This window comes from Chlorocebus sabaeus, chromosome 8, assembly GCF_047675955.1.
Source record: "Chlorocebus sabaeus isolate Y175 chromosome 8, mChlSab1.0.hap1, whole genome shotgun sequence".
Lineage (NCBI taxonomy): Eukaryota > Metazoa > Chordata > Mammalia > Primates > Cercopithecidae > Chlorocebus > Chlorocebus sabaeus.
This window is the reverse complement of record NC_132911.1, coordinates 102,002,943-102,015,477: the sequence shown is the minus strand read 5'-3', so window position 1 is coordinate 102,015,477 and position 12,535 is coordinate 102,002,943. Positions and strand designations below refer to the sequence as shown.

General features: G+C 38.6%; 1 protein-coding gene across 3 annotated transcripts in view; it reads left to right on the top strand.

Annotated features, from left to right (window-relative positions):
* The window catches only part of NIPAL2 (NIPA like domain containing 2), a 107,503-nt gene that overhangs the window by 40,761 nt on the left and 54,207 nt on the right, over positions 1 to 12,535 (top strand). For all 3 annotated transcript variants that reach the window (XM_008001182.3, XM_008001181.3, XM_073018241.1), the window contains exon 4: positions 12,314 to 12,373. In XM_008001182.3, the coding sequence (XP_007999373.3) occupies positions 12,314 to 12,373 (60 nt within the window). The remainder of the gene's footprint in view (positions 1 to 12,313; positions 12,374 to 12,535) is intronic.

The window sequence follows — 12,535 nt, the reverse complement described above, 5'->3', positions numbered from 1 at the left end:
AAGGACAGTGTTGGATAGATAGTATTTGACATAATGACAACACTGGCTATCGTCACTATGATTTGTGATTATTAGTGTGTAGAAAAATAAAATACCTTATTCTTTATAATGGAGCATACTTTCATGCCTCCAAAGATGGCTGATGGTTAAATTCTCTAAAATGGAGAAATCAGTTCAAGAAAGGCTTTTTATTGTTATTATCCACGCAGTGGTTAAATTTATGGAGAGCAGAAAAGTAGGATCCTCACTGCTCATTTTTCATCTAATTAAGTTAGCAATTACCTTCAACCCCTTCGCATATTCCCTACCAAAACACAGTGGAAAATAGAAGAATTTCCAAATAACCTACCAAGACGAAATACATTTTAAAAACAAATACGGGAGTTTGTCAGAGGAAATGCTTAGAAAGCTAGATGTGTATGCAGTTTTCCATCTTCGTGCTCTGGTTTCAAAGAGCTTGTGTTCTCTTGTTTATTAACTACATAGAGAGGCTGAATGGCAGATTCCTTTCAGATCAACTGTGATTTGAGGATATGTTTTGTGGGAAACTATTAATATACTAGATATCCAGTACAAAGACATAGGTTAGCTATTCTGTGGAGTTTGTAATAAAATTTCAAACTACTGCTAATCCTTCGTGTCTCAGGTAAACCCTTCCTCAGGAGGCCTTCCCTGGCTTTTAGACTAAGGTAATTAAACAGGCTTATTCTCTGCTCCCTTCACACCCTACGCAGGCCTTCCTCTCATCTGTGTGGTGCCGTTTTGTGAATTAGAAAAAGAGAGCCCTTTCTCAAAATACTTTATTTCTGTCTGTCTGCAAATGATTGTAATACATTAATTTTGTTAGAGCAGGACACTCTGGCAACATCTGTCAGAGAATTGTGTTGAGAAATACACAAATCAACAAGGTGTGAGACGCGGATGGTGCCACCTCAGATGTGGAGACTTTCTGCATTCCAAAACTTACACAGCCTGTCCAACCACACACAGCGACCCTGCCCTATGCTTCCCCTTTGGCACCTCTCAGCATGCTCACAATGACCTGTTTCATGTCCTTCCTCACCATTTAACTGAGACCCAGGGGACTGGTGACTGACTACGTGTCTTGTTGCTTGACATTTGCCCTTCCTGGAAGAGCATGGCACGAGGAAATCACACAACGCAGCCTGCAGAATTGGTTTGAATTTGAATTTTGATAAAACAAGGATAGGCTATTCCGTTCTAGGGTGTTGGAAGAGATAAATGCTTGCTTAAAAGATTTCAATTCCTAATGAAGCATGGTGGTTAAACAGTTCATTGCAAGAGACTCATGAATATTCATGCTTGTGAACACTCATAGGGCTATACGCCTGTCCTTTGGGAATTGAGTTCAATTATTTGTGCATCTCCAAAGTGTGGGCTTACATTTAATGTTTTCCTTTTTCTGTTTATCCCCATGACTGTGATCTATGCTATGCCTAAACATTTAAAGATGATTAAAAACAATGAAGTTATCAACAGTCAAAAGAATTGAAGCCACATGGAATTACATAGCTTCATGGCAGACTTCTCTCAGTACAAAATTAACTTGTCTATGGAGCAGCAAGGAAGAGGAATATGGAGGGAGATCGTTGCAGGGGCAAGGAGAGAGGCAGGGAGAAATAGAACATGATGGAAGCACCGGTGACATTTTTCAGTTCTATGCCTCTGAGTATATTGATTAAAAGGAACCAGAAAAGAGTGCAAGAACATATCAGCTTTTTCCAAGTTAAATTCAGGCAATACTTTAGACAAAGTAATAAAGGTAAGAAACTAATATTGAATGAGCATCCACTATGCCAGGTATGAGACACATAAACTCATTACCTCAATCATTGCCCAGCTGAATGGAAATGAGTAATAAATAGATTGACTTTGGGATAAATTATATTAAATTAAGCACTTGAAATTTTGTATGGAAAGATAATAGCAGCTAGCAGCAAGATCTCTGTGGCCCTAGAATAAGTTCCTAAGAGAAGTAGTCGCTCTGTTACTAATTTGTATTAAGGTTGGAGATCTAACTGCACTAAGAAAATGAGGAGACCGTGAGTCTGATAAGTCTTTTCCATCTTTAATTTTCCCCAATATGCTGGGTTTTGCTCAAATCAAAATTCATGATGTGGAATACATGTTGTTTTGTGTGTTTCTGTGGTGCTGTTATGAAGCCCTAAACTGAAATGTATCTGTAATCCATTAGACGACGGTCATAGCAGAGCCAGGAAGCCCTGGTGAGGCCTTTTGGAATTCCAAAGAAATCATGTCAAGCAGAAACTTTGGTCTCCAAGATTTTTATTAGAAACAAATGAAAGGAAACATAAACAGACCAATGAGCAAGTGACCCATGGCGTTACCCAAACCTAGATGCTGCGAATTCTCTTTGTCCCTTAGAGCAATGTGCTTAGTGCCAGCCTGGATGAGGTCACCGGAACTCTAAAACCTCACAGGATGCCTGTGATAGTGTCACTTCACACGGACATTGATTTTAATGTTCAAGATATGCAGAAAATATTGCTTTTCTTAATGGCTTGCTGAGTTATCTGCTTTTGCGTGTTTGTCCAAAAACCGGCCTACATAAAATGTGTGAAACTCTGAAGTTTTAATTTTATGTCCGTTCATACACTCTCAGCAGAAAGCATTCCTGAAGCCTAAACGCTTTATTTGAAACATCTTTTCCACTCATCCTTATGTTTTGAGCATGCCACAAAGTATTTCTAGAGAGGCTGCTAATGGTGAAGTAACACACAATTAAATTTGTAATACAGAATTAATCTAGTCAGTGGTAGTATTTTTACTTTTTTGGAGTCTTTTCAACTTTAATCATTAATGCATGCCAAGAAAAACATAGAAAAGAAAGGATTATTGTTCTTAATCCAGGTAAGTTCCCTCGTTTGAAATTATGCAAATTGTCTCTGAATGACAGTTCCTTCTTCATTATCTTCAGTAAATGACAATAGCAATTTTTTAATCAACATGAATTACTTGACACTTGTCTTCCTGCCAACATGAATGGTAGAACTTTTCTCTCTGTAAGATGACATTTTTCAAACTGTCATATACTCAGATATTCAAACCTTAATTCCATGGAATACATTGTAATTGACATACCTCTTTTCCTAAAATTCTACAACTAATGGGGAATGATAAATACATAGCAGTGCCTCAATATGGTTAGAGTTGACTCAGCCTGTGAGCACGCTCAATGTGTCCACGTGTTTGAAGCCTGATTGTGACTGACATGAAAGTGTTTTTGTGGTCTGCTTTTTAGCAGTACAATAAAGTTGCCATTATAAGTGGTCAGAAACCACAAGCCAGATATTTACATGTGAGGCTCTGTTTGTATCATTATTATGTAAATATGTTATTTTCATGTCATGGTTGTTTTTTTTTTATAAAAGAGAGTTTTCCTTACTGTTTTATCTTCTACTTTCCTATATTATAAATATACATCATGGTTTCTCCTTATATCACAGAGGTGACACAATAAATTGAATGTCCAGGAAATGAAAATGGATGGAATTTTTATTTGTAGGCTAGATCAAAGTTCACAAACTTGCCTGTAGACCAGAGTTGGCCCACGTTTTGACTGGTTCAAACAGTGCTTTTAAAGAATACTAATTAATTTCCTATGGGTAAAAATTAGACAATAACACACACAAAAAAGCTGAATTTTTGACTAAAGAATCAGATTTGGTAGTGCTGGATTTGCAGTTGGCTAAGGCTGGTTCAGGAGTGCCACCTTTCACTGATCTTGAATAGTTCACCATGGCCCCACAGCCCCTCACCACCATGGTCAGCGCCCCCCCATCACTACAGCCCACCCTCTCATCACCAGAGCCCAGCCCCTCATCATTACAGCCTACCCCCATCACTATGCCCACTCCTTCATCACCAGAGCCCACCCCCTCATCATTACAGACTACACGCCATCACCACGCCCACCCCCCTCATCACCAGAGCCCACCCCCTCATCATTACAGACTACATCCCATCACCACACCCACCCCCCTCATCACCAGAGCCCACCCCCTCATCATTACAGACTACACCCCATCACCACGCCCACCCCCCTCATCACTAGAGCCCACCCCCTCATCATTACAGCCTACCCCCATCACTATGCCCACTCCCTCATCACCAGAGCCCACCTCCTCATCATTACAGACTACATCCCATCACCACACCCACCCCCCTCATCACCAGAGCCCACCCCCCTTTTTTTTTTTTTTTTTTTTGTCTTCAGAGGATTACCTTAAAGGCCCTTACAGGCATTTGAGTTTCTAACCTGTCAACCAAATGTTCTTTTTCTCCCCAGCTGAATCAGATAAGAATATCATATCCATAATCACATTTGAGTAAGGTAAAATTAATTGATTGTCTTAGCTTTGGGTTAGATTTGTCTTTAAAAAGTGATAATGAAGGGTAAAAAAACAGAGAGAAACAAAAGTGAACAAAATCATTTAAACAGTTATTGAAATCATTTAAACATACCCTAAACATTTAAACAGTTATTGAACAGTCTTCTGTACCATTAAGCTTTTAATAAAAAATTATTATTTTAGGGGAAGAGAGTTTAAATAAAAAGCACACATATGTCTTAATGTTACATATTTAAAAAGGGAATGCCCATTTACCTATTATTCTACAGACACAGGGTTCTAAACTGACATGTACAAAGCTGCCCTTGAGCTAAATTGCTAACAGAGAAGTGTGGTATTTAACTTCTCATTTACTAATCCTCATTAGTAGCTATTACAGAAGAACCCAAACCAAGTATTTACAACTTTTCTGAATACTCATGCATCAGGTTAATTTATGGTTGGGTTTTTCTCTCTTGTGACCTGCTATGGGTCTTAGAGCATCAAATAACTCTTCCATAATAACAGCTGGTCTTGGACTGAGTCTCATAAACTGAAGGATATCAGAGAGTATGTGAATGAAGGACAAACCAAGAGTTGATTCCTAAGTAAATCAAGACGCACGAGGAAGCACAACACCAAGACACATACCTCGCTCTGGGACTGGCGCCCTCCCCAACATCATTGGAAGGCACCAGAAACTTGCTTGGCCTTTTACCTGAATCCAAATGCCCATGTGTAGGTTTCCTTATGTGAACCTTGATCAAAATGAATCTCCATTTTGATTGCCAACCTAAATGAATTTCCATTTTGATTGCCAACCTAAGTGATACTTAATAACCACAAGGAGAACAGATGACTCACCAGTAGGAATCAGTCCACTGCAATTGCTGCTGAGAAGCTTCCTGACCTTAAAGCATTAGAGCTTCAAGGGCAACTGGATACATTAAATACGTTAGACTGCTCCATGGAGGTACCATTTTGCACCAGAGGAAAGACTAGAAGAAGGTTGTATGTCCTTTCCCCTTATGGATAGTATTCCTGCTGTCTTCCCCTGCCCCACCCCCCATGACTTCTACAGAACCACCCTTTGGATTTTGGCATATTATCTTTTCAAAATGTTTTATTTTTTAATGTAATTTTAAAAATTGTTTTAATTGACAAATAATTTTACATGTTTATGGGGTACAGTGTGGTGTTTTGATAGACGTATATGCTGTAAAAATATTACATCAGGCTAATTAACATATTTATCATCTCATCTACTTCTCATTTTGTATGGTTAAGAATATTTAGGCAAAAGACCGGGTGCTGTGGCTCACTCCTGTAATCCTAGCACTTTGGGAGGCCAAGGCGAGAGGATCACGAGGTTACGAGCTCAAAACCAGCCTGGCCAACATAGTGAAACCTCATCTCTACGAAAAATACAAAAATTAGCCGGGCATGGTGGTGGACTCCTGTAGTCCCAACTACCTGGGAGGCTGAGGCAGGAGAATCGCTTGAACTTAGGAGGCGGAAGTTACAGTGAGCCGAGATCGCCAATGCACTCCAGCCTGGGCAAGAGAGCCAGGCTCCGTTTAAAAAATAAATAAATAAATAAAAATTAGGGTGGGTACAGTGGCTTTTGCCTGTAATCTCAGCACTTTGGGAGGCCAAAGTAGGAGGATCAGTTGAGCCCAGACGTTTGAGACTAGCCTGGGCAACACAGTGAGACTCTGTGCCTACAAAAAATTGAAAAACTAGCCAGGCTAGTTTTTAGTACACGGTATTGCCTATAGTCCCAGCTCCTTGGGAGGCTGAGGTGGGAGAATCGTGTGAGCTCAGGAGGTTGAGGCTCCAGTGAGCCGTGACTGCACCACTGCCCTCCAGCCTGGGTAACAGAAGGAGACCCTGTCTCAAAAAAAAAGAACTTTTAAAATCTACTATTTTAGGAATTTTGAAATATGTATTACTGTTAACTTGGTCACCATGCTGTGCAATAGACCAGTAAAACTTATTCCTCCTGTCTAAATGAAATTTGATAAATTGGTATATTATCAATGGTACATTACCTTTCGCCTTTTATACCATGGTATATCAATGGTATATTACCTTTCACCTTTTATTTTTTTAATGCATTATGGCCATTGTGGTCTAGTGCTTGACTCTGGAGTCACTGTGTGACATTGTGTAATAAACTTAAACTCTCCAAGCCTCAGCTTCTTTACCTGTAAAATGAGCATAACAATGCCAACTATCTCACTGACATGTTGAGAGGATAGAAAGAGTTAATTATTCCATGTCAAACCCTTAATAAGTAGAATATTCAGCCACCATTATTATGTATAAATTTTCCTGTCATAATCATTGTATCAATATAATTTTCTACCTCCTTCAACATAATAGCATAAAATTTTCAATATCACTATGTAATTTTCCATAATAAATTCTATTAGCTGCATAATATTCTACTGATTATTGCTGAACATTTAGATTATTCCAGTTTTCCACTATGAAAAATAATTTTGTAATTGACACCTTTAGGCTTGAGACTCTCAGTTTTTTGGAATGCTTCCTTTGAACAGTTCACAGATGCAGAATTACTAGATCAAAGAATTTGAACTGTTTGATGCTGTTGATAGATATTGTAAAATCACTCATCAGAAAGTTTGCATCAATTTACAATGACACTAGCAATGTGAGGGCGTACTGACTTTACTTCTTCTTTGTCAATACTCAGCCTTAAAATTGCGTGTGGAAAAGAGCACCTGGCTCTAAATTATCTTTATTACTGATGATTTGGACTTTCCCAAATCACATCAACAAACACATCAGACAAATCATGTGTTTGTCTGCTCTCATTTTTGAATTCCTTGTGTTCCTGCCCATTCATTTATCCACCGGGGTTGTGTTTCTTTGCCTACTGGTGGGTATACCTGTTCACACGTATCATCACTAAGTAAAGGAAAGATGCTGTGTCAAATCTTGGTGCTTTCAGTTATACCTGCACACATAGACCATGGTCATCTTGGAAAACAGAGGACCTGTCTCTTTTCCCTCAAATACTGAAAGCCACCTGGGAAAACACAAAGAGCACAGCTTGATCCATGCACTCTTATTTCTAATAACTGACTGTTTATAAAATGTTCAAGCAAGGAGAATAATTAGAAAGGATGAAGCACAAATGCTTCCTTTCACTGGTTGAGGAAATAAAACTGAGGCTAGCGTGTTAACATGTGCTGTATTCCATAGCTGGTTCTGGAAAGAGCAACACTCAAACCCAGGTGTTCTACACCCCAGCCCAGCACCCAGCCACCTAGGCAGTGTTGTGGAACTTCAGTTCTTCAATAGGACCTTCTTCTTTTCACCTGGAGTGATACTCTGAGTAACAAAACAGTAGGGAAGTCTTTTTGGCTAATTCCTGTCCATATTCCACTTCCCAGCATCCTCGTGAATCAGCCTCAGCCTTTCCAACTGAGCATTTCCTTAAGGATAATGAAATAAGAATGAGTTGAAGACAGCTCAGCTCAGATTAGACCCCCTTTTGCAAATTTTGTATATCAGCCCCAACATAAGATGATTCTTGGGTAACTGCAATGGCCATCAATTGTTGATAAGCTTATGGGGAAAGGGTGTCACATTTTATAAACATTTCCCACCTGCCAAGAATAACAGTTCACTGACTATGGGCAGTGAGTTTTGACTGGGAAAATAGCCTGTCTGAAGCAGGTTCATTTTATTAACCTGCTAGGACTATTATGTGCTTAGGAGAGCTCACATCTTCCTCCTGGTTTTCCTTACATCAATTTTTCCCCCTTGAAAAGGTACTTTTTAATAAAGCACCGAGATCAGTGAGCACTCTCTGTAAACCAGTGTCTTCTGAAGGCCAGAGGGAAAAGCATTCATGAGTCTCTACCCAAACATGTCTCAAACCAAAAATGCACACACAATTGATAGCTTAAGTAAATATCCAGTCATAACTATAGTTTCACCATAGCTAGTACAAAATTAAACAGATTTGTACTAGCTATGGTGAAACTATAGTTATGACTGGATATTTACTTAAGCAATCAATTGTGTGTTCTGTTTTCATGCTTTTTAAATGATTAATCTTGAAATGCTCTATTTTTGAATATTAAATTTTACTATAGGAATAAAAGTATAATAGATTTCCCCCTTTTCTAGGTGTTCATTAGGCAATGGTTATTGTTACAGCAACTACTAAAAAGTGTTGGGCTTGACAGACCTCTGATTACAAACATATATGAGAGTACTTCAGTTTACGTTTTTCTCATTTGAAAAATTTACTACTCTACTTAAAAGTCATGTTATTAGCTATTGCTCAATACTGCCTTTTTGCTCAGCACAGCTCTCATTTTAGCATGTTTTGCAAGATAAATGAGTTGAAAGTAAATGTATCTTAATAGAATGTTCTTTTTTATTGCCTTTTTTACTGGATAAATAAAACTAAAATATCTTTTTGTTCTATTACCTAAAAATTTTGTAGAAAATCTCATGTTCTCTTAAAACAGAAAAAAAAATATTATTAGCTGAATATGGAAGTGCATTAGACTTCTATTATGTTTCAGAAAGGAAGAGTAACATATTTATGTTTCATAAAATTCTGACAATTATTTTATAGCAATCGATATAATTTGATACAAGTAGTGTATTTCCAGTTTTTCGTTACCAATTATGTCCTTTTTGCTTTTAGCAATGAAATTATTTACCATATAACATTTTCCCCTCTTCCTTCTGAAAGTAAATGTATTAAGAAACTGTGGCTTAGCAACAAGAAAAGTAAAATGATGTTTTCTTACTTTAAGGGAGCCAATGGGATATAGTGTACTAGAAAGAGCTCTGGACTGAGAGTAAGGAAATATGGGTGCCTGTTCCAGCTCTGCTGTAATGTAAATGTGTTTTAAATGGATGGCTCAGTGAATAGACAAACAAATTCCTTGGACCTCAGTTTCCCAATTGTCAAGTTTAGAACCTGGAGTGGATTATGTCTATGTCTCCTACTAGCTTAAAATCTCCTCATTCCATGTAAGCAATGTTTCCCTTCTTACTATAATCCTTTGTTGTGAAATGGTCACCTCAAGGATTGTTAGAATGGAACACATTTGGGATGTGTTAACGCAGCAACACTTCACCTATTTTTATTGCTAATCTATCTCCTACTTAGAAACATCCCTTACTTAATTACACAGGAAGTCTGGGATTGGAGGGTGGGGTAGGGGTTCAGGTTTTTAATACCTTTTCTCATGCTCTACCATGTGAAATTAGTTTCCTTGGATTATTTTGGTTCAAATCTGAAATAGAAAATTTGCATACATTTTTATACCTATCCCAAATTCATTTCTTAATTTAATGAGCCATGTAGTCATGCATTAGTTTATCTACAGAAAATCTTGCTTTAATGTTTTAAAACCACAACACTCAAACTCATGCTTGATGAGCATTTCCCAGGCCTGGTTTACTCTGTGTGAAGCTTCCTTTCCTATAAGTAACCTGCCCAGGAAAAGTTTTGAAGGACAAAGATCAACCAGAATAAGAAAAAGCTAAGTTGAGACAAAAAAAAAACCAACAGAGACAAATAGCATCCCATCTTATCCCGCATGAGGGTTTCTGGTGTGGACTTATTTTGTTTTCAATAAACTGCCAGAATATCAGATATAGTCATATTCAAATTTAACCACACCATCTGTTTAATGGATTATTATACCAACATTAAAATTATGTCTATGAAGAATTCTTGATGACATGGCAAATTGTAATGTGTTGACTGAGGAAACTGAGAAAATAAATTTGCCACTAAAGTTTGATCTCAACTGAAGAGAAATAAAAACACCAATATATTAACGGCAATTTTCTTTACAGGATGATATTATTTTATGATAATTTTCTTTCCTGTACTTTTGCTTTTAAAAAACAAACAGCAAATAGTTTTTGTTAAAAATTTACAGCATATATTATGTTGCATATTTTTTTGTATTATTACAATTTTGGATTTTCCCATGCCTATACTCATAGAGAAATGGCCCCATAAGAGGAACAACTCAGAGAGGTTCAGTTTAACCCTGATACCTGAGGTGACAGTAGCAGACCGTGGATCGAGTGTACGGGAGAGAGTCCAGTAGTGTCACTAATGGGAAAGAGAACAGCTGCAAGACTGAGATCCCATACTCTCTCATTTCATTTAATGAGCATTTATTGAACACTTTTTATGTGCTAGATACAGCTACTCAGTGGAGATCTTCGAAGAATAAGAAGACATATCTCAGATTAAAAGGAACTGATGGTCTTTCAGGGGAAGACAGGCATATAAATCTAGGTGTAGTGAAAAAGCTATATACAGGGGTAGTCAGAGCATAAGGGTGGGGTGATTAGCTCAGCCCAGGGGAATCCAGAAGTGACACTTGAGTCTAGAGCTGGTCACAAGGACAGGGGCAGAGCTGGACATGTATAAGCCATTGAGCATGAAATTGCACGGTGGATTCTGGGAATTATAATTACTTCAGTAAGGGTGGGCTACAGATTATCAAAGAAATAAAGACAAATGTGACCAAAGCATCAGAAGCAAAATGATAGCTCTTCAAGTGTTCAGCTTGGTAGTGTGACCTTTGTCCTGTAGACCAGCCACTTAGGGGTTGAAAGCAGTGTATTTACATCAGATTTGCATTTTAGAGTGATTACTCTGGTGGTGGTATGGGGAAAGGGGAAAAGGGGGAAATGCGAGGTCAGAGAGAAGCTAATGGTCTAAGCCAGAGGAGAAGCTGCCCTGAGCTTGGGACAGGGCTGGTGATCACAGGAATGAAGATTCGGGAACAGACCTAACAGAGAGGGAAATAAGGCTGGTTGCAGTGGCTCACGCCTGTAATCCCAATACTTGGGGAGGTTGAGGCAGGAGAATCACTTGAGCCCAGGAGTTTGATGCCAGCCTGGGCAACATAGTGAGACCCCATTTCTACAAAAAAAAATTTTTAATTGGCTGGGAGGGTGGTGTAAGCCTGTGAATCGTTTGAGCCTAGGAGTGCAATGTTGCAGTGAGTTATGGTCTTGCCACTGCACTCCAGCCTGAGCAAAAGAACAAAATCCTGTCTCAAAAAAAAAGAAAAAAATAGAGAGTGGACTACAGACTTTGACCCAGTGACCTGTTGGATGTGGATCGTCAAATAGAAAAGAAATAGAAGTCCTGGGATTCTGGTGTTAGTAAGTAGATACAGGAATTGTCAGAACAGGAATTATGGGAGGAGATGCTGGGAAATCATGAGTTTCAGTTTAGCACATATTTAAAGTTCTTCCTGTCCTTTCTTTCTTTCTTTCTTTCTTTTTTTTTTTTTTTTTTGAGACAGGATCTCCTTCTGTCACTGAGGCTGCAGTGCAGTGGTGCCATCATGGCTCACTACAGCCTCAACCTCCCAGGCTCAAGAAATCCACTCACCTCAGCCTCCCCAATAGCTGGGACTACAGGCCCATGCCACCATGCCTGGCTAATTTTTTGTATTTTAAGTAGAGATGGGGTGTTTCACTATGTTGCCCAGGCTTATCTTGAACTCCTGGACTCAAGTGATCCTCCCAAAGTGCTGAGCCTTACAGGCGTGAGGCACTGCACCCTGCCCCATCCTTCTTTCTTTCCTTCCTTTCTATCTCTTCCTGTCTTTCTACCCCTTCCTGCTCTGCCTTTCTTCTTTCTTTCCATTCGTTTGTTCTGTCATTTAGTAAACTTTTATTAAGCCCTCAAAATATACAAGACACATCCATTGTAAACCACACCAATTTTCACATATCCTCAGCCACAGGGGGAAGAAAGGCCTTTTTATAGCCACAACTGCTGAATGTCTCTGATCAGGACATAGCTCATCAGGCGTAAGACACAAATTGCTTAACTTCTTTCAAAAGGCATTGCGTAATAGACACTTTTATATTGGAACTACCACTAATGGCCATTTTCTTTCTAGGTAGTGCCATTATTTCTGTTACATTTCTGAAAGACAATTTGAGAGCCTCAGATTTACTAGGTAAGTAATTATTTAATTCATGTAATTGCAGCGTTGCTTGATCAGGAAATAAATAATACTATCCGTAAAAAGTATGTGCAATAAAAACTGCAAACAAATGACTGAAATGGGTGTAAGTCTCATTTAGAGACAAGCATTATTCTGTTTTGGAGCTGCCATCTC